The sequence below is a fragment of the Alexandromys fortis genome, unplaced genomic scaffold (genome assembly GCF_014885135.2).
Source record: "Alexandromys fortis isolate MF-2015 unplaced genomic scaffold, M_Fortis_MF-2015_v1.1 scaffold_140, whole genome shotgun sequence".
NCBI classification, from domain to species: domain Eukaryota; kingdom Metazoa; phylum Chordata; class Mammalia; order Rodentia; family Cricetidae; genus Alexandromys; species Alexandromys fortis.
In genome coordinates, this window is record NW_026068048.1 from 3,598,826 (window position 1) to 3,621,899 (window position 23,074).

The window sequence follows — 23,074 nt, forward strand, 5'->3', positions numbered from 1 at the left end:
GGCATCCTGGAACTCACTCTGTAGACCAGGCTGGTCTCGAACTCACAGAGATCCGCCTGCCTCTGCCTCCCGAGTGCTGGGATTAAAGGTGTGCGCCACCATCGCCCAGCCACAGAGTAATCTTCTAACTTTCAGCTACTTACAAGTACAAATAAGCTTCATGAAAGATACATTTTCTAAGCTTTTCTCTGCTTTTGTTTATGAGAATGGAAACTGGAGCAAAAGTTTTCTCCATGACCTTCCTTTCTGATTAAAACACTGAAGGCCAAGTGTTAACAGATTAAAAACAGGGGTAACAGAGAAAGAAGAAATCTTTGCTCTATTCTGGCATCTTTTCTGCATGTTTGACCTATCTTGAAATAAAGGCACCAGGAAGTTCTCTTTCTTGGTTTTTGAAACAAGGTTTCTTTGTGTAGCAACTCTGAGAGTCCTGGAACCCACTCTGTTGACTAGGATGGCTTCTAACTTAGAGAGATGGGCCTGCCTCTGCCTCCTGAGTGCTTAGGTGTGAGCCACCATCGCCATGCTGGGCTTTCTTTCTTACTTAACTTACTCACACATATATTCTGTGGCATGAGCACACATGGATCATGCTTGGTTGTATGGCTATAGTGCTCCTGGCTGTGGCTCTAAAATGCAAACCACTTGTACAGCTAGATCAAATGAGTCAAGGGGACACCAACCTCCCGGCCCTCCAGCGGCTTAGGTCCAACACAGCTGTGTACAGCACATCCACCAGACCCAGGGTCTTCTCAGGATCCAGACTTCTCTGCAGCAGGGACATTGTTGCAGGGTCTTCCTTCAGGCACCTAGGCACAAAGCAAGTCACATTAGTCTTGGCCATACTTCTCTGTACAGGTGTTCAGAGAAAGCATTATGGAAAAGACTACAACTTACATACTTTTAGCATAAAAAACCAAAAAACCAAAACAAAAAAATAAAAACAGAGTGCCAGGTATGGTAGTACATGCCTTTTAGTCCCAGCAGGCAGATGTCTGTATACATAGAGACTTCAACAGAGGGAAACTTGTTCCCCCAACCCCCAAGAAAACACCCAACCTAGGGAGAATGGAAACAGTAAGACTGACACTAGAATTCCTTTGTAAAAGGAGAGAAAACACTGGCACCATGGGTCTCTCCATGGGAGCATGCTCCAGCAGAGAGCATGCTCAGACAAGACATGACACACATAGGGCACATGGCTGTGGAAGAGCATATTTAAAGAAAGCTAGACTTTCCACTGTAAGAGGGAAACACTGTCAAATGTTTTCTAAGGCATCTAGTACACATCTAACTAAAGAAAATCTGAGCTGAATCTTCTTTACTTTACTCTCAGAATGTGAACATTAGCCTAAAAACTAGGTATCATTTAACAAATTTCTTATAAAACCTATTTCCCATTTCATGTATTTTCTTGAATAAGAGTGAAAGTAGATGCATGCAGCTGAGACCATCCGCACACATTTGGGCTCTGAACTCTGATAATTTCCAGAATGGCAAGGATGCTAGAAGTGTCATTTGTTCTAGTTTGGTTCCTGACACAGTGCTTTATTTTTTAGTTTTGGTTATCAAGACTGGGACTGTGTATCCCTGGCATCCTGGAACTCACTCTGTAGACCAGGCTGGCCTCAAACTCAGGGATCCACCTGCCGCTGTCTCCCGAGTGCTGCCCAGTGACATAGAGCTTTTAAATCACTTGGAACTTCCTAGGTGATGTGGGTGTTTTGGTAGTGTTGGAGATGGAGCAAAGAGGAGCACAGATGCTGCACACATATCTGTAACTCAGATGGAATATCAGCTCCAAATTGCATTTCATTCTACTGAGTTTTTCCGCTGATGGACTCCTGGGTCCATCAGGATGGGGGCTGATCACTAGAAAGACCAGAGCACCATGGGAAGCTTGGGAAGACCTTCAGCGCCACTTTCCCAGCCTATGACGGCAGAGGGAGGTGCTCCAGAGAAAGTTATAATCAACTACACTTACATGATAAAATCACTAAAACTGTAGAACTTCCACTCAAGGTGCTAGGAAGGGATCTGCTTGGAGAGGTTGGGGGCTTCACACCCTTCCATTTAGCTTTCCATGTACCCTTCCTTTGGCTGTTCATCTATCTCTACTGAGGGATCCTTTATAATTAGCCCATACTTACATGTTTCTGAGTTCTAGGAGCCATTACAACAAATTATCAAACGTGAAGAAGAGATTCTGGGAACTCCCAATTAAAGCCGATTGATTAGAAAGGACAGGTAACTCCTGGGCTTGGATATGAAGCGGGAAGTAGATTTGTAGGACTGTGAGTCATTGGCCTACTGAGCTTTGTGTTAACGTTGGGTGGTTTGCACCAAATTCAAGTGTCTACAGAAAATCAGAGAACCAGTGTTTGCTACGTGTTCTGTGAATGAGAGACTTGATAGGCCTCCATGGATTTCCCTGTCTAGCAAGAAGAGGCTGATGTGATTGTTAGGTTTGTGTGTGTGTTTAATTATTTTATGTGTATGTGTTGGCTACATTTCTATGTACCGTGTGCATGCCTGATGTCCACAGGGGTCAGAGAAGATATTAGAACCCCTGGAACTAGAGTTACAGATGATTGTGAACCACCATGTGGGTGCTGGGAACCGAATCCTCAGCAAGAGCAGCCAGTACCTTTAACTGCTGAGCTATCATCACTCCAACCTCCTCCTACCCCAATCTCCATTTTACACTTTCGAAATAGGAGGCTGTCTTTGAATTTATAACCTTTCTACTCTTTTGAGTACTAGGATAAGAAGTGTGGGCTACAACACCTGACTTAAGATAGTTTTTGATCACATTTAGACACAACCCTCAAGTCAAGGGTTTTTATCTATCTTCAAATTACTCTCCCTCTTATTATGGCCCTCAACGGCCTGTCACCTTGTCCTAAGGTCTTCCCTGTTCTGACTAGATTTGTCACACCTGAGGGCCTTTGCCTGGACAGCTCTCAGAACAGTCAACCACCTCTTGGAACTACTGTGTCCACTACAGTCTCTCCACAACAAGCCTCTTCTTTTTAAAAAAAGTTTATTTATTATCTATACAGTGTTCTTCCTGCATGTGTGCCTGCAGGCCAGAAGAGGGCACCAGATCTCATTACAGATGGTTGTGAGCCACCATGTGGTTGCTGTGACTAGAACTCGGGACTTTTGGAAGAGCAGGTGGTGCTCTTAACAGCTGAGCCATCCATCCCTCCAGCCCACAAGCCTCTTCTTGATTGGAGAGCTAACTGTCCAAGAAACAGGCTTTCTGCCAGTTCTTGGGCATTTTGCAGCCATTTGGAAGGGGGCAGCAGTACTCCCAACATGACTTGGCTAGGGAAGAAACTTAAGAATGGGGATGAGAACCAGTCAACAAAGAAGTCTGACGCTGGGTTCCTAGGAGAGCTTGTTTAACAGATCAAGATTTGAACACCCAGTTCCCTTAGCTGTAACAACTGCTCCAGGTCCCTCGGCTCAGGGACTACTTCTCAATGAGCCCAGGCTTGCCACTGTGGTTTTACCAACTAAGTGATTATTTGCTGCTGACAAAAAAAAAAAAAAAAAAAAAAAAAAAAAAGCAATGCTATAGTTCCTAGTTATTTATTTTTCTGAGAAATTAACAAATCAAGTTTTAGTTTATGCATTAGCCTTGAAAGCTGACCAATAAAACACCTTTAAGACTGCCCAGGAGCCTAGATAACAAATCTTTTGAGACTCATTTAAACCTACTGATATTTCAAATTGAAACCCAAGTTTCCCCAAGGCCCTGGAGTCCTGGCTGCTGCACTTCCCTACTGCCATCTCTAACCATGTCAGTCTGCTCCCCAGACTTTTATGACGGCTGTTCCTTCTTCTGGCTTCCCCCAAATGCTCTCAGCATGGCCTCTCATCTCCAATTAAACATCACAGCCTCAAAGGAATGTTTTCTGACTTACCTCACTCTCTAAAATAGGCTCCTTCCTTCTCTGTGATATACATCATTCCCCTTGTCCTTCTCAAGTCACCGCTTATATGCGCTTTTTGTTTCCTTCCCCCTTACGAAGATATTAAACTGTATTCAAGGAAGGCCCCTCTCTCTTACTCACAATCAACTTCAAGAAGAATGTCTGGTACATAGCAAGTAGTCAGTTTATATTGAAAGGAAAACAGTTTAAATATACAAAAAGTAGCTGTTTAAAATGGAAGTATGTCTCCCCTTCCTTCACTCTCTAGACAGGGCTTCCTTCTGCATTCCAGGGTACCTGGAACTTGCTGGGGAGACTAGTCAGTCTGTCATTAAATTCATGGAAAGTCTCCTGCCTTGTTCTTGGTGCTCGGATTACAAGAATGAACCGCCTGGCTACAAGTGGCTATTTTGTTGGAAGAAAAAAATGACCTAGCAAGTACATTATATGTTTACCACTGTCCCCCCTAATAAGATTCCTTTCTTTCTGTTTGATGTGTATGGATTTTTGCCTAAATGAATGTACACGCACCACATGCATGGCACACACACTGGCAGAAGAGGTATAGGATTGCCTGGAACTGGGATTATGGACAGCTGCAAGTAGCTATGACGGTGTGTGCTGGGTGGTTTTCTGCGTCATCTTGACACGAGTCAGAGTCATCAGAGGAAGCAGCCTCAGCTGAGGAAATGCCTCGATGAGATGCTGCTCTTTCTCATTTAGTGACTGATGGGGGAGGGCTCAGTCCATGGTAGGCGGTGCCACCCCTGGGCTGGTGGTTCTGGGGTCTACAAGAAGGTGGGCTGAGCTAGCTATGGGAAGCAAGCCAGTAAACAGCCCCCCCCCCCATAGCCTCTGCATCAACTCCTGCCTCCGGGATCTTGCCCTGTTTGAGTTCTTATCTTGACTTCCTTCAGTGATGAACAGCAATGGTCCTCCTGCCTCTGATTCCTAAGTACTGGGATTAACTTTTAAAACTCAACTTTCATACAAGATAATGTGTTTCTTTTATTATTTATTATTATTATTATTTGAGGTAAGATCTCATTATATAGTCCTGGCTGGCCTGAACTTGCTATGTATACCAGGCTGACGTCAAACTCACAGGGTCTTCCTGTCCCTGCCTCCTGAGCGCTGGAATTAAAGGCGTGAGCCACTATGCCTGGCTTTATTATCTTTAATTACTAATATGTGTGTGAGTCTGTACTGGTGACTGTCAGTGTCTAAGTCAGAGGCATTAAATCCTCTGAACTAGAATTATAAATGGTTGTGAGCTACTCAAAATGGGTGCTGGGAATTGAACTCAAGTCCTCTGCAGAAAGTACACCTAATAGCTGAGCCATTTTGCCAGCCATGTTTTTTGTTTTTGTTTTTTTTTTTTTAAAGAAAGTTTTCTATTTCTTACAAGTATGTGTGTGTTCGTTCATGTGTGTCATGGCACTCATATTGCATGGGTTCACCCTTGCTCAGTAAGTGCTCTACCCACTGATCTAAGGTGGTCCCTGTTTCATGACAACACTTCATACACTCTGACACTGCGCACTGCTCACTGTATCTGCCTCCTCAACTCCCACGCTCATCGTCCTAACAATCATTCTCCTCCTGTTACATCATGTGTAACATCATGTGTAACAGCACAGAGAACATAATAAAATATTTGTGTGTGAAAGAGAAAGACAGACACAGCGAAGGGTGTGCTGTTTATGTAGCTCATAATGGCTTAAATGTGGCGACCCTTCTGCCAGCCTCCTCAGTGAGAGGAAGATAGGCATGTACCATTATGGCTGGCTTAATAAGTTCTTGACTAGTTGTCTGACAATTATTTTCCCAAGAATGAAGTAAAGTGGTCTCGCTTCAGCCTTTCCAATGAATGTAGACTTGTATAGCTCCAATATCTGTAACCTGGAAATGTAAAATGCTCAATATCCAAAACTTTTTGATGCTAGCAATGACAATACCAGTGGAAAATTCCACAGCTGATCTCAAGTGCAAAGTCATAGTGAAAATTCAAGAGAACTGCAAATACTGTATAAATGAGTGCTGGCCAAAGGGCATTGCTGTCTGAGACACAAAAGAGCTCTGTGCTTAGATTTCACTTTCATTTTCACAGCACCTCAGCATGTCCATGTGCAAACACCTTAAAACAAAACAACAGGTGGAATCTGAAATGCTTTTAGTCTCCAGCATTTCATAGGAGATACTTGATCTTAGCTTCTAAGAGAAAAAAACAAAACCCCAAGCCAAAAAAAAAACTAAAAAATAAAAAAAAAACTTATAATTTTTCATCATTACCAACAATAGACAGCAGAGGGCGCCTTTGTAGGGATTACAGCCTACAAGGTCATTTCAGGAGGAACAGGGAATTACAAAGGAGATGACCCACACCAGAGGGCAGAGTTTTGATAGAAAACTAACTAGTTTAGTAATAGCTGTTTACATTCACCTAATTATATAAACGCTATGTCTTTTTTTCTCAAAATAAGAGTCCTTACAGGCAATCCTAGCTCAGGAGGTAGAGACAAGAGGATCAGGGTTCAAAGTCATTTTCAGATACAGGACATCCTGTGTTACATAAGACCCTGTCTCAAAAAACTTTTAAAATGAGATTAAATTGGAAATTTTAATTAGGAATTCAGGAATTGCAAAATCTTACAGAAAAGTGAGCTTTTTTTTTATTTTGTTTTGTTTTGTTTTTCCCGGATTTTCGAAACAGGGTTTCTCTGTGTAACAGCCCTAGCTGTCTTACTAACTCTTCTAGATTGGGCTGGCCTCGAACTCACAAAGATTCACCTACTTCTGCCTCCCAACTGCTGGTGTACGCCACTACCGCCCGGCAAAAAGTGAGCATTTTAAGTTATTGTTTCATAAAATGACATATAAATACAGGGCTGGATGATGGCACAGTGGTAAAGCACTTGCTGATCTTGTAGAGGACCCAGGTTCAGTTCACGGCACCCACATAGTGGCTCTAATTCAAGACCTAGGGGATGCAACACCCTCTTCTGACCTCTGAAGGCACAAGGTATGCATGTGGTACATATACATACATGTAGGTACTTACACATACATGAAAAATAAAAGTAAATAGTTAAAAAAAAAGACCTCTATTATCAATACACCTACCTACCTACCTACCCTTGATTTCCACTGATTTCAGGACACTATACCAGCTTTAAATTTCTGAGCTAGAATTATAGAAAGTTGAGCTGTCTGAGTGCTAGAAGGTGAACCCAGATCCTCTGGAAAATCGGAAAGTGCTCTTAACCACCGAGCCACCTCTGCAGCGCCCCAAGTTAATTTTCTTTGCATGTGTGTGGAGGTCAGTGGACAACCTGCAGGAGCAGTCCATTCTCTTCTTCCACCTGTGCAGGCTCTGGGGCTTGGAGCAGGTCATTGGGTTTGGTGGCATGGAGCCGTCTCTCTAACCCTCTAATCTTTCTTTCCTCTATTTAGTTATTATTCATTTGTTTATTTATATGAGATAGTGTCTCACATATTCTAGGCTGGTCTGAACTTGTTTTGTGGTGAAGGAGAACCCTGTAGCTGAGGACAGCCTTGAACTTCTGAGCCTCCTGGTTCCACCTTCCGAGTGCTGGGATTACAGGTGAGCATTACCAAGCTCAGTTTTATGGGCTGCTGGGAACCAAACTCAGGGTCATGCATTCTGGGCCAGTACTCTGTGAACGAGCTATTTCCCAGCACACCAAGGGCCGTTCTTGTACACATTTCAAGGACACATTCCTAGAGATGCAACTGTGAAACAGCCCTTCAGCTTCAGATACTCCATCAACTTTTCTCCAAGAAAGCCGGTATGGTTTCCTCTCAATCTGACAACCTGTTGGCCTGTTGCTGTAGTCTAGCTCAAACCACTACTTCCTCAATATTTCTTACTGTTATTCTCAGTCAACCTACTACTCTGGGGCAGAAGCATCTTATTATCGTTCTCACTTCTGTGATGACCGGGTGAGGCTGGACAGTTTCTTTGTCTTCTTGTGCATCATGCCATCTTTCCTGGCTTATGGGGTCATATCACTGGCCTGTTTCCTTACTTGTTTATAGGAGCATATTTTCCTCAGAAAAAGAAAAAAAGACTATGAATGACCCTTTATCTTTTGAAGTGCTACAAATATAACTAGCTGAAAGGGGCCTTGTTTGTCCCCAGATTTACAGTGACACTTGGTATAGACTGCCATCAAGGTCATCAGGGTTGTGACGGGAATAGAGAGGATGAGAAAGGGATTCTACAGTCTCTATTCAGCTTTGGACAAATAATGGGTAACTTAGGAACAAAAGACACTAAACCCCGTGGCTTAACTAACAAGGGAACACTGCTCGTTATGGACTGTTACCTATATTCCAGTTGCCGTGTGGTCAAAGGGGCTCCTTCTCAAAGATCTTAGATTAACCAACACAGACCAGTAACAGTGATGAACAGACACCAACACACCACTGCTGCCTTAGAGGTGCACAGCAGCAAGTACCCCTGCTGCAGGTTACACAGCAGTTTAGTCTTCTGTTAAAGAGAGTCAAACTGGGTCAGGTGGTGGTGGTGGTAGTAGTGGCGCACGCCTTTAATCCCAGTGCTCAGCCAGGTCTACAAAGGGAGTTCCAGGACAGCCAGATGCGCGGGGAAACCTTGCCTTGAGAAACCAACATAAACAAACAAACCAATAAAATAAAAATAATCAAATTACCATGTGGATGGGACTTGAACCACAATTCTGGAGCCTTCTAGACTGATCTGGGGTGCATAGGCTTCTTTATTTTCAATCTGTGCTGTGTCGACAACCACCTAAGAAATTTTAAAACAAAGGTAACCACCAGGTTCAGAGTTCCGTGATTGGCAGAAGTATCCATAGCACATCTGTACTGAGACAGTGAGGCCCCTGAGACAACAGCCAGTAATGATGACTGAAACACAGAAACCGAATTCTAACTGTGGGATCCACTCAACTTTGCAGGCATGTACCACACTGTAGCTGTTAGAATTACAAATTCCTCAAAATGAGTGTAGCTGTATATGCCTATCACCCCAACACTTGTGAGGCTATGACAGGTGCGTTATGAGATGGAGGTGAGCTGTGCAGTATGAGACCTTGTGTCATAATGAAGAAATAAAGAGGCTGGAGAGCAGGCTCAGACATTCAAAGTACTCCCTGCTCTTCCAGAAGTTCTGAGTCCCAGCACCCACATCAGGCTGGTCAGTCACTGTCACCTGCATCTCCAGCTCCAGCATATTCAATGGCCTCTTTTGGCTTCCACATTCATGCCCCCCCCACCACTTAATTTAAAAATAAAATCCTAAAATAAATGTTTAAATGGAAGAGATATATGAAGGAAAGGATTGGAGAAAGGAAAGAAAGTGAAATAGAAGGGAAAAAAGGGAGGAAGAGACTATCCATACTTTAGTAATTTTAAGTTTTTATATGACTGAAAGGAAAAAAATAATTAGAAGTGGAGCCAAGCTGGGCCTGCTGATGTAGGTCTATAACCTAAGACACTTGCAGGGCTAAGGCAGAAAGGCTGCAAATTCAAGGGCTGAGGATCCAGCTCACGAGTAGAAAGCCGCATCTCTATTTTAGCGGGGGGAGTTCAAGCTACTCATAGGTACTTCTCATGATTCCAAACAGCTTCTAGTGGTGTTGATTTCTACTGCTATAAATGGGGCTCCCACAGCTGGACCTTCAGGAAACATTTCCTGTCCAACAACAGCCTTTGTTGGACCTGACAGGTGCTTCCTCTCTCCTAAAGGTTCTTTGTCAGCTACACAAAGGAGCCCTGCCATCAGTGGGTAGGAAGTAAAACCCACCGGGTTCTGAGTATGATTAGACATTTCCCCCTTAGCTCAGATTGTTTTCTGAAAACAGCCTTTTCCTAATGTACACTGTGTTCCAGGGAGCATATTGCAAGAGCTTCAGCTAACGGTCTGAGAATATGGCTCAGTCTCTCTTTTCTAAGTTAGTAGGGTAACTACTATTTCTTGCTTTTCTTCATATACAGATCTTCAAGGAAACAGAGCCCAGCTCTGTGAATAGGTCCCCACACCTGCCCATCACAAGGCAGCACCGCCCTAAACTAGGTGGCCTGAGACCTAATCTGTATGAAACAGGACAGGCACCATTCCAAGCTCTCCTTTCATGAATAAAGCAGAAATTAATACTACAAAGAGTATTTACATTTTTGTTTGAGATAGGGTGTCGCTCTGTAGCCCTGGCTAGCCTAGAGCTGTCTCTGTACACCAGGCTGACCTCAAACTTAGATGCACCTGCCTCTACCTCCAGAGTGCCATCACACCCAGCAAGTTCTTTAATTTTTGAACACTCAGATTAGCTTCTTCTAAACCCTGATGCAAATGCTCAATCCTTTAAAAGGAGCCATGACTACAAGGTAGAACCAAGTACATGCAAGTCACATAGGTGGATGTGCTAGACAAAAAAAAAACCTAACAGTGGCAAGTGGTGGCAGTGTACATCTTTAATCCCAGCTCTTGGAGGCAGAGCACTTGGAGGCAGAGACAGATGGATCTCGTGAGTTTGAGATCAGCCTGGTCTATGAGAGCTAGTTCCAGGACAGTGAGGGCTGTTACACAGAGAAATCCTGTCTCAAAAAAAGAAAGAAAAAGAAAAAATAATCTTACGGTGATTACAGATGCTAAGCTCTGGACCCTATCCAGAGTTTTGTTGTTGTTGTTGTTGTTGTTGTTGTTTTGTTTTATCTCTGACAGGTAAAAATATTAAAGCCCTGTCCTGTCTTGAAGTTGATACTGTGATTTTCTTGTTCAAAAGGTAATGAATGGCCAGACAGCTGGGGTAGGAAATGTTTGGATTGGGTCCTAATGATACAAGCACCAGTCACAAATGGACTCTTGGAGGTGAAACTGAGGTTGACAGGGACAGCCAAGAGGAATTGTCACAGCAAGGCAGACAGAACAGGTTAAGTGCAGAGGCTGAAGTAAGAGGCCACTGGCCTGGCTCACTGGAGAACAGGAAACTCCAGTGTGGTGCACGAGAGGTACTAATGTACTTGTTTCCTTAAGACAAGGGAAGTCTACAACAGCATCACCCCCCAACTACATTCCTAGTAAATACAGCTGGTGGCACACGCCTTTAATCCCAGCTGGGAAGGAAGCAGAGGTGAGTTTGGAGCCAGCCTTGTCTTCACAGCCAGCTCTAGAATAGTCAAGGCTACACAGAAAAACCCTGTCTCAAAAAAAAAAAAAATACAAAACCCAAATAAACAAACAAACAAACAAAACTTTCAGTTTTGTGGGGAGAGCAGGGTCTTCCTAGGTCTCTCAAACACTTCTTTTTGCCTCAGTCTCCCGAGTGCAGTGTTTTTGTACATATGCCACCCCAAAGAAGCTGCTCTCACCCCTCACACAGACTCACCAGTCCCGCCTGGCCAAACAGCAGCTGCACAGCAGTCTTACAGGCGCCCCGCCATGTGGACGGGCACACCTGATTCAGTACTTCTGTCACAGGAAGATCATCTCTAGGTGTGATTCCATTGTAGCAGCCCGCTTCCTTGATGAGCTGTAACATGGTATGCTACAGATCGACAGAGAGGGAAAAGTTCACATCTCAAGATTCTAACACTGGCAAGGCTCCAAAATCTGTAAAAGTGCATTTATACAACCATCCTCCGAAGAGACATTCTGACAGCACCCAGGTCATGCCATTTGAAAAACAAACAAACAAACGTATAGGGAGGCAGGGTCTGTATGTCTCTAGCTGACCCTACAACTCTATGTAGACCAGGATGGCCTGAAGCTTAGAGATCTACCTTTCTCTGCCTCCCTGAGTGCTGGAATTAAAGATATATGCCACCAAGCCTGGCCCAACCTCAACATTTTTTTAGACAACAACATAGTATAGACGCTCTGGAACAGCCCAAATGAGGCCAAGTTCCAGCTCTCCCAATTCCTAGGCATGACACTTTGGGCCTTGGTTCCTCTGTCAATAGGAACAGGGGAACAGCCACGCCTCAGTGAGACGCTGGATTCGGTAAAACAATGCATGTGAAGCCTTCTGCTCTGATCCTTCACCTATGGTGCTTCACAAGTGACTCTGACTGCACTAAGATTTCTGTGACTTAATTCTCAAAACTGCACCAGCAGACATTAATCAATCAACAGTAGTGCATTCAGAGTACTCTCAAACTCTGTTAAACATTTGAACAAAATTACTAAAAAAACTTTCTTAGCAAATGTCTTATGTTACCTTGGGGCTGGGAGTGACATAGTGCTTGCTATGCATGTGAGAGCCCCTGGGTTCAACCCCTAGCACCATACACAGACAAAAAGAGACATCACAGGCTGCATTTGGCCATCACTGTACTCAGAAAAGTTAGAGTCTACTTCCTGATCTCTTCTGTGTTTTTTAATCTACATTCTTCAGAAGTCCTGAAGTTTCCCATAAATAGTTTTATTTCCAAGTGTACACTCAGTTACTGGAACCCAAGGAATCGATGGAAAGCTACCGTCTTAAGCTTCAGATTGTCAGCAGCCGACTCATTAAAGGAGACCCCCTTCAGGAAGTGCGATCCTATCTGCACAGGGACGGTGGGAAGCTCACACTGCATGGGCTGTGGGGGTGTCTGCCTTCGCCCCGTCTGTTGAGCTTCCGCTTCGCTGCAGCAGCCCTGGTAAAGGTTTGGATAGGAGAGTGGAGGTGAACCCACAGCTCATGTGACAAAGCACTGGGTTCCCACAGGACTGAGTAAATAACTCCCAGAAAAGTATACCTGAAAACTTGCTTCGATGGCCTTTGGGTTCAGGTGGAAGCCAGCTTTCATTGCATATTCACAGTGGCCTAAGCTTTCCAATGCTATTTTATATGCCTGCAAGAATCAAGATTATGCAGCAGATCAGAATATGACGAAGTCCAACAAAAATAGGAACTTCAAATTTCCAGTGTGGAAGGGGGTAAGGAAGGCTAGGAGGGTGAATATGACCAGAATACACTATATGTATACATGAAATTCTATACTATATGCACACATAAAGATAAGTTTAAAATTTTCTAGGTATTATTACTTTGTTACCTTTTTAAATGGTCCAACATCATTACTCTAATCTTGCCCCTTGGTGGAATCACTTCTCTATGCATCCGCCAGTACTGAAACACTTACCTGCAAAGCACTGTCAATTTTTATATTCAGCTCTTTCAGCTGGTGCTCAGGAATCGCTGCACTCTGAGAACAAAAGAGTTGCTGGACTTCAATTCCCGCCAGGCGTCCATCACAGCCTCTCTCTCTTAATCTAGATGTTGCCTGTGATATAAATAGCCAGTAGGTAAAGGAGGACACTACAGTTACTAGCAAAATTCAAACAGTACCACCAGCAACAAATCCTACACTTCATATTAAGTATCAAGCTGGATATACACCAGGGATTCTGGACTGTTCACACTACAAAGTCGGCAGTCTGAAATCGCAGGTTTATTTGTTTGATCTTTTTGGAGACAGTTTTGCCACGTAACCCAGAATGGCTTCAAGCTTACAACTGGCATGCCTCAGCCTCCTGAGTGCTGGGAATATAGGCCTATACCACCATGCCTGGCCAAATAACATTTCTGGGAATTTCTCTGTTCTTCTATGTCAGGATAGGAATATTGATATTTACAAAATTCACAGAACAACAGGAAAGCTAGTAGCTTCAATGCTGTGAAGTTCAAGGCTTTCGTTTCACAAGAACACACCAGCCTACAGTCTAACCAAGCCTTGAAACCTAATAGTTTTAAGATTTGACTCTAAGAATCTTCAGTGAAATGTTTGGCGTCCAGGGGTTGTGCTAGCTACTGACAGACACCACCCCTAGCCCTAGAACATAAAGCCTAATCCCTGCCTTCCTAGAGTTGATGGCCTTGCCAGCCAAAAAGGTGAACCTTTAAAACTCTAAGATGGAGCACAGCAGGCACTGAAAGTGGCCCTGAGGGGTCACCTGCCACAACCCTGTAATCCCAGTACTCTAAGGTTTAGGTACAGGATTACGAGTTCCAGACCAAACTGGGCTACAAACAAGAGACTGTCTCATAAAATGGCAATTTAGATTGGGAATTGGAACTGGACATGCTCAGGGTGGGGTGGGGTTATGTCAAGGCACTAATGAATCCTAATATCCACCAAGGATCCAAAACAGTCTAAGGAAAAATACATAAAATACAACAATAAAGCAGGAAAATGGCCAGAGGCAAGACAGTAGTCTCACAAGGCAGGATGCGGTATGTCATAGTGAGGTATCCATATCTGACCTTAACAAAATAAGAAGCAAAGATGTCTGACTTTAAACTCAGAATAGTGAGTCAGAAATGGAAGAAAACATTTCAGAAAAGTATGGTCCACCCTCCCAAAATATTCAGTTTTCAGAATGAATGAAAAAGGTGAGGAAGGACTGGAGAGATGGCTCAGAGGTTAAGAGCACTGGCTGCTCTTCCAGAAGTCCTGGGTTGCAATGTTGGAAACACAGCAGTGTTAAGAAAATGCTGGGTCGCCAGGCGGTGGTGACGCATGCCTTTAATCCCAGCACTCTGGAGGCAGAGGCAGGCGGATCTCTGTGAGTTCGAGACCAGCCTGGTCTACAAGAGCTAGTTCCAGGACAGGCTCCAAAACCACAGAGAAACCCTGTGTCAAAAAACAAAAACAAAAACAAAAAAAAAGAAGAAGAAAATGCTGGGTCCAATGGCAGAAGCCAGTTCCTTGAGGATGGGAATAAAATGCTGCCAAAGTGAGCCCTGAACCTGGATAGGGCACCTCCTCTGGTGTCATAAAAGGGAAGAAAAGGCAGATGGAGGTAAGCTAGAAGTACTGTTCTGGCCATGGAAGAAGAAACACTGTACCAAGGGATTCCATTTTCACAGGGTAAGGGGCACTAGCAGGAAGCAGTAGACGGAGGGCCAGTGATACATGGAAGCAGGCAGGGAGATCAGTGAGGTGGCACTGAAGTTTGGAATGTAAAAGGAATATTCTGGAGACTAGAGTTCAGAAGCTCTGGGGGCAGAAGGCTGTGAAGCCAGATGACGGACAAAGGTCTGAACCTACACCAGCAGTAGAGAGGGACACCAGCAGGTCCCACCCCCAACATAACCTCCAATTAGCACTGAGGGTCTTTCTTTCTTTTTTGTTTTTTTTTTGTTTTTTTTTTGTTTTTCGAGACACGGTTTCTCTGTGGCTTTGGAGCCTGTCCTGGAACTAGCTCTGTAGACCAGGCTGGTCTCGAACTCACAGAGATCCGCCTGCCTCTGCCTCCCGAGTGCTGGGATTAAAGGCGTGCACCACCATCGCCCGGCCAGACGCTACTTTTTCTATTTATTTTTTTTCAAGTTTTAGAGCTTGAAAACTCTAAACTTATGGTATGGTCATTAATGAGTTTCACTACAGCACTTCACACGTCTGCCTCACTCTATCACTGTCCTCTCCCGCTCTCCCACCCCTGCCTACATCCCCCTGGCTGGGCCTTTTTTGCTTTCATGTCACATGGATTGTGTGACCTTTCTTCTTCCTGCCCAAGAGCTCCTCCTTCTTTATTATGGCCCCCTTTTATCACATGAACACACACAGAGACTATATACATGTCTATAGAAACTGAAATCTAGGTTCTATATACCAGATAAAAAATGCTGTGTTTTATCTTTCTGGAACTGTGTTACTTAAGAATCTTTATATGCTGGGCAATGGTGGTACACACTTAATCCCAGCACTTGGAAGGCAGAGACAGGCGGATCTCTTTGAGTTCAAGGCCAGCCTGGTCTACAGAGAGTTTCAGGACAGGCTCAGAAGTTGTCTAGAAAAACCAAAAAAAAAACAAAAAAAAAAAACCATCTCTTTTTTTACATAGCAGGGCAGTGGTAGTGCACACATTTAATCCTAGCAATCCGGAGGCAGAGGCAGGTGGACCTCTAAGTTCTAAGTCAGCCTCATCTACAAAGCAAGTTCCAGGACATCCAGGGTGACACAGAAAAACTCTTGTCTCAAACAAACAAAAAATCCAACAAGAATAAAAACACAGAATACCCCAACAGGGTTGCGGATGCAGTTTCGTTTGTGGAGTGCTTACCTAGCATGCATGAAATCCTGGGTTCCAACCCCAGCACCACATAAACCATTCATTCATAGAGTGTTGCATGAAACCCTAGTGCTTGTGAGATTCATCTTAACAGACACTTCTGTTACCCAGCCTAGCTGGCTGTCTACTGAGCTAGCTCCACTGTATCTTTCTTGACTTAGGTGCCAGCCTTATCCCCTGGCTCAGATCTCTGGAGTTTCCAGTACCACGCCGACTCTAAAGCAGGGCCATTCCTCTTGGTATGGACAACTCCTGGACCCTCTATATTCTGTTTTTCTAAGTCTTTCTCTACAAGCATCATAATAGTGCCTAGGATAAGCCTAACACAAAGTAGACATTCTTTTTTTGTTTTTGTCTTTCCACAGAGCTTCTTTGTGTAACAACCCTGGCTCACTGTAGATCAGGTTGACCAAATTCACAGACATCTGCCTGCCTCCGCTTCCCAAATCCTGGGATTACAGGCTTGCACCACCACTGGCTCAAAGTAGACACTCTTTTTTTATATACAATGTATTTGTCATATTCTTTATTATTATGTATACATTGTTCTGCTTCTATTTCTGCTGCAGGCCAGCAGAGGGCACAAGACCTCATTACAGATGGTTGTGAACCCCCATGTGGTTGCTGGGAATTGACCTCTGGAAGAACACTCAATGTTCTTAACCTCTGAGCCATCTCTCCAGCCCAAAGTAGACACTCTTAAAGGTATTTGCTGTCACAAGAATAAGCAAGCTAGTGATGTTTACAACTCAATGTCTAAAGCAAGTGACTCTTCTGGGAGCCAAAGACAGAATTCCTGCAGTTTCTTCCATTGGAACTCATCCAGATCTCCCAGGTCAGTTACCTCAGCAGCCCCCCGCCAGGATCGCACAGCTTCCTCCAGTTCGGGTGTGTGGCCCACGCCAGACAGACTGCTGCTGTTCTTTTTTTCTGGCACAACTACCTCGGCAAAGCAAGAGTGAGCCACCGGCTGGACTTTCTGCAAGGCGTGAGTCAAAAACTGGAAATGGACTTGCACCACTGTCAAGAAACATCGCCCCAGCACCTGTGAAAACAAGAGAACCAGGGGATTTTAGGTTGTGGGCTGCTCACGGATTAGTTCAATGAATTCCCAACTGTCAACAGATTTGAAATCATAAAAGCATGAAATGCTAAAAAGCCCCTGATCTTTTGGGCCTTGGTACTGGAAGTTTAGAAGTCAAAAACATTTCAAAGCAAGCACTAAGTTCCAGGAACAAATGGGTCTTCCAACTTCCTGCCACCTGTCCTCACTTCCATCTCGACTGTCTTGTCCTTCTGGGCAAGAGTCACTGCTGCTCTCAATTATGGCCACAGAGTGTTCAGAAGGCAAAGGAAAAGTCATGGCATGTGACTAAAAATCCGAAAGGTTGGTCTGACCTAGAAGAAAACATTCCACTGGAAATGGAACCCAAAGACACTGGCTGTTTCAGTGCTGTGCTAATATTGTTTTGAATAAAGTTGACTGTCGTGTTCATAGTCTTACAAAACAAGGCTGACAGACAGACCAGTCTTCCAGGAGTCAGCAAAACATAGGAGACAATTCCATCTGCAGGGCAGAAAACCACTAACCCTACACACATCAGTGATTGGTTGGGTGGTTAATAATTCAAATAGGGTCTCACTACATAGCTCTTGCTGTACTGGAATTCACTCTGTAGACCAGGCTGGCCTTGAACTCTGCCTCTGGTCCCCAAGAGCTGGGTTATTAAAGGCATGTGCCGCCATGTCCAGCTGGAAATTCTTTTCAAGCAATAAATTTTCCAGATGGTAGTGATGCATTCAGATAACTCCAGCACTTGGGAGGTTTAAGTAGGTGCATCATGAGTTCAAGACCAGCCTGGTCTACAAAGAGAGTTAAAAGCCAGCCTTGACTACAGAATAAAACAATAATATTATGTCGTGGAATATAGTGGTCACATTCTGACATTCTCAAGACTGCCAATAAAGGTAAACCTTGAATCAGAGGGCAAAGCCAACATTCAGCTGGCCAGAATTAACCATAGTTTTTGGCAGACCCAGATATAGAGAGACACAGGAATGAATAGGGAGGAGCTTAGAAAGATTTGAGGGCCTTTTTGATCTGGAAGAGTAGAGAGGAAGGGTCAGCTGATCGTTATTCCATCACTCTTTGGATCTAGCAGGTTTTTACTACAATATCTGACTCTTGCATTTTACTTAATAATAGAATAGAATATTCAATCCCTTCATCTAGCATTTCAATAAAAGAAGTCAAAACCCTATGTTAAAAGAGAAGTGTTCCAAATTGTTAGCCCTATGAACATATTAAGCCATGAAAGAATATTTGCCTGGAGACCAGGACATCCGTTGTCTTTCTCACTGCCTGGAAACTTTACTTCCTTTTCTTTATGTTTTTGGTGGTACTTAAGAGAATTGATTTCTGGGCCTGGAGCAGAACAAGCAAGAGCTAATATCCTCATATCTTTTTATCTTTGTACTCTAAAACAAGGTCTCAGTCGGGCAATGGTGGCACACACCTTTAATCCTAGCAATAGGGAGGCAGAGGCAGGTGGATCTCTGTGAGTTTGAGGCCAGCCTGGTATATGAAGCAAGTTCCAGGACAGCCAGGGCTGTTACACAAAGAGACCCTATCTCAAAAAAAAACAAAAAACAAAAACAAAAACAAGGTCTCACTAAATAGCTCAGGCCAGCTTTGAACTTACAACTCTCCTCCCTCAGTCTCCTGAAATCTCAATTTCAGGATACGCAACTCCCACTCTGGATTTTTTTTTTTTTTTTACTTGACTACAACTGTGATAAGTTTGTTATGATTTCCCAGATTGAAGAATTCCTAGTTCAAGGCCAGCCTGGGCAATTTGGTGAGACACCCCCCCCCCATCAAAAATCAAAAGACTTCCAACTATCTGCATAGTTTTCTACAAAGATTTAACATCCAAGAGAGTCTGTTAAGATATGGCATGAGCGGGCTGGTGGTGAGCTCAAGAGGAGTGATGGACAAATAAGTGCCAGGCAGATAGAACTTAAGTGTAAGGTTTTATTGGGGGAAGGGAAAGGAGTGGGAAAGGAAAGGGAGAGAGGGGAAGAGGAGAGAGAGAGGGGGGGGAAGAGGCAGGAAAAGTCCTGCCTGCCTCTTCTGAGAGTAGCCAGAAAGAAGAGAGCTGGGGAGTGGGCGGAGCTTCTCTCTCTCTCTCTCTCTCTCTCTCTCTCTCTCTCTCTCTCTCTCTCTCTCTTTCTCTCTCTCTCTCAAGACAGGGTTTCTCTGTAGCTTTGGAGCCTGTCCTAGAACTGGCTCTTGTAGACCGGCTAGCCTCAAACTCACAGAGATCCACCTGCTTCTGCCTCCCAAGTGCTGGGATTAAAGGCGTGCACCACCACCGCCCAGCTGGAGCTTGTCACTTAAAGGAACCTGCTTGCCATGTGCAGAGGGGTGACACACTGTGCCAGGTTCCTAAGAAGCAGGGCCAAGGTGTGCCTGGATACTAACAGAGGTCCCTCGCTCTAACGCCATCTCATCCAGAGGATCAGCCTAAAAGATTCAGCCACATAGAGAGGCTGTCCTTTACGACAAACCCAATCCAGCCTCACACATCAGAGGTATTTTGCCGAAGAAACTGGGACCCGCCAGCTCCCAATGTAACAACTACTCCCTCTGAATAATTATTCCCTCAGTGGAAATTACCAGAGCAAACAAGCCAAAGAAAAACTTCATCCAAAACTAAAGCAAACCATCAAACAAAAAGCTTACACCAAAGTATCTGTCTTCTGTAGTGAACAGCTAAATTGCAGCTGAACTCCATCCAGACCTCCTGGGCTTCCACAACCCTTTTCCTCAGAGATCCTCCCCATCAAGGCCACGGCTCTGAAGGGCAGCATGAGGGACACAGAGTAGCCGACTTAAGTGTACAGCTAGAGACACCTGATAAGAATCACACACTACTAATCGGCTTTAATCGAGCATTCAGCATGTGCTTGTACACTACAGATTTCATATGGGTTGTACCACATTCCCAGAACACCCCATGAAGTCATCTCCATTTTACAGAGAGGAGACTGAGGCTAGGAAAGTTATGAAACTAGGTATCAATGTTACGACACAAAATGGATGGGGCAGAGCAGTCTCTTCATTTGTGTTGTGTCTAAGCTTTTAGCCAGTATGCCCCACTGCCTTCAGAACTCAATATCCAGACAGGCAAAGGCGGCAGCACTGAGGCCAGGCACACAACAGAAATTCAGTCTTTACTACTGAGAAAGAGCACCCCAGTGCAGATTCAGAGGATTGGGGCTGGCTCCTCCAGGACACTCTATCTTCCTTCTCCCTTGACCTCTTGGCAGGCTATGGGAGGAGGGAAGGGAGGGGAAATGACGGTGTCACCATGCTCTGGGGTCATTCTCAGTTTCTGACCAATAAAAATGACTCCTTCTTTCTAATAATAAATATACAATATGTAAATGCCTAACATGTATAAAGCTGAAAAACCATGAGGGCACACAGGACAGAGAGTGGGAAAGCCCCTGTACCACGAGGGTTACATACTAACGGGGCTAGGAGAGACAACAAAGCCATAAATAGACACACAAGGTCAGGTTCAGCTGGAGAAAGAAACTGCCTGGCAGGTGGTGAGGAAAAGGCTCTCTAAGGTTAGAGCCCAGGAAGAAAGCTACATCTCCCACTCTGAAAGAAAGATTCTGAGAGGTGATGGTGAAGCCTGGTGTCTGAATCACAGAAGTGTGAGGTTGGGGTGGGTCTCCCTGCTGCAGGATGCAGCGGGGGAGGAGATGCCAATCTGTCAGTCAGTCTGCTGTCTCAGCCGCTTATTATGTGCTTGACCTCAAATGAGTCATTCAATCTACAGTTCTCTGTAACAAATGCCTTCCTCCTTCCCACGGTGTGTAAAGCATCAACCCAAATTAGGATTGTGGCAAAATACACGTTGTAAATAATTAAAGGGCAACACAACCCTGAGTTTTGGAACTGGTTTCAGTGACTACTTATTCTAAAATGTCACCTCGAGTAAGACACATAAACATCACCTTCTGAGAGGACAGGTTCCCGTCACTGCCCACCCTTTCTCTTTATCTCATCTCACTTCTTGGCCCAGTCCCCAACCCCCATGAGAGACCTCACCCTTCTTGACGCAGGGATGGGCCAGTTCTTGGGGAGGCCGTACTCACACAGGTTTGGAAGAGTATGTGTCCCAGGATCACGGTTCTTAGTTCATAAAGAGAAAGTTTCTTAGACTCAGGGCACATGAGGTTGCAGAATGGGTGAGTGGAAAGTCAAGGACAGGTAATTACATTTAAAATAGTACTGAAGCTCCATCATAACCCACACCAGGAGCACCACAAATGGTAAGAAAACAAGACAAAACAAAGCACCTGTGGAATGTGAGCAATGTGCCCATTTTACAGATGACAAAAACAGGCTTAAAAAGATAAACTTGCAGGGCTGGAGAAATGCGCTGGCTGCTCTTCCAGAGGAGGAGGGTTCAATTCCCAGCAGTCACTTGGCAGCTCACAACTGACTGCGACTCCACAAAGTCACTCAAAACAGGGCACTAGAGCACATGAGCCTTCCATTCCCTTGTTCTATAGTCACAGTATCTACTAAGCATGCTCTAGTCAGGGTATAACTAAAGGGCCCCTTCTTCTTGGTGTATATGTTTGTTGCTGTTAAAATTTTATTTTTATGCATGTTTGCTTACATTTGTAGCTGAGAAACGTGTAAGGCTATGTCTGAAAAGGCCAACAGTGGGAACTGGACCCTCTGGAAGTGAAATTATAAACAGCTTGAACTACCACATAGGTACTGGGAACTGAACTCAGGTCTCCTCCAAGAGCAGCCATCTCTCCACTCCATCTGATTGTTTCTTGCGGCAGCAAGCCATCTAGTCCAGACTGGCCTCCTCAGTGCAGCCAAGATCTTGCACTGAGATTACAGGACCAGGCCACCACGTCCCGTTTCTTCTTAGTAAGTTTACATCTTAAACAGATTACAGAGTTCTAGTTTAAGGCCATCCTGTTTGAGAACTGAAAGACATCCCTTCTGCACCATCATAGTTGTTGTGGGTCCATCTACATGTAACTCTACCTTTCTGAGTGTTTTGAAATTCTGTTCTGGCATAACTCAGCACTCACTACCTGCATGTGATAAAACTGTAGGTGCCCAGGCCCACCTCATCTCCCAAAACAGCTTACCTTTTCCATATTAACACAAATGACGGACCCAAAACTTCACTGCTCTACCTAACTCCACTTAACAGTTCATCATCGTTCTCAGACCCCTCGCAAGGCAAGAACTAAGCCATTCTGTACCTATGTCTGATCAGATTAAAAGTCTCTAGAGTAAAAGGAATTTGCCAGATTGGCTGCTTCCAATAGAAATTCCAAAGCCATTCCATCACTTCTTCCTCCAACACACATACACCTTACAGATTCCACTTGGCTTCAGTGTCTTCAACCTTGTTTTGAACACAGCCTTTTGTTTTCTTTTTTATAATTCCAGAATCATTACATAATGACACAAACCACAAACCAGAATGTGACACTGATATATTTAAATGTGTCTTGAGAGAAACAGAGAATACAACAGACTACTTGTGGACCATGGAGAGAGCTTACAAAAACTGCACTACAGGTTAAAAGTGGAAAAAAATAAGCTTACTGAAATGGCATGCAAACACTGAAAACAGACTGCTGGTGCTGTATTGTAGTGGAATGCTTGTTGCTGGGTATGATTCCTTCGGATTAACAAAACCCTGTAAGGGCTAGAGAGATGGCTCAGTAGTTAAGAGCAATGGCTGCTCTCCCAGAGGACCAGGGTTCAATCCCAGCACCCACATGGCAGCTCACAACTGCCTGTAACTCTAATTCCAGGGAATCTGACACCTTCCTATCAAATGTGCATAATAAATAAATATTAAAAAAACCTGTAAGCCTTTCGGCAGCCAACATTTTCCATCAGAGAGAAGCCACGCTGTATGTAAGGAGGAGGAACTAGGGAATGCAAACAAAGTCAACATATGCTTACAATAGCAGCACCAATGCCAAATGCTACCAACTCAGACAAAGCCAC

At 44.2% G+C, this 23,074-nt stretch overlaps 1 protein-coding gene across 1 annotated transcript in view; it reads right to left on the reverse strand.

Annotated features, from left to right (window-relative positions):
* The window catches only part of Garre1 (granule associated Rac and RHOG effector 1), a 90,330-nt gene that overhangs the window by 23,452 nt on the left and 43,804 nt on the right, over positions 1–23,074 (reverse strand). Inside the window, exons 3-9 of the mRNA XM_050119074.1 lie at positions 16,847–17,047; positions 13,071–13,211; positions 12,684–12,779; positions 12,420–12,581; positions 11,330–11,488; positions 8,636–8,733; positions 684–809 (exon numbers count right to left, since the gene is read on the reverse strand). Coding sequence (XP_049975031.1) covers positions 684–809; positions 8,636–8,733; positions 11,330–11,488; positions 12,420–12,581; positions 12,684–12,779; positions 13,071–13,211; positions 16,847–17,047 — 983 coding nt within the window. The remainder of the gene's footprint in view (positions 1–683; positions 810–8,635; positions 8,734–11,329; positions 11,489–12,419; positions 12,582–12,683; positions 12,780–13,070; positions 13,212–16,846; positions 17,048–23,074) is intronic.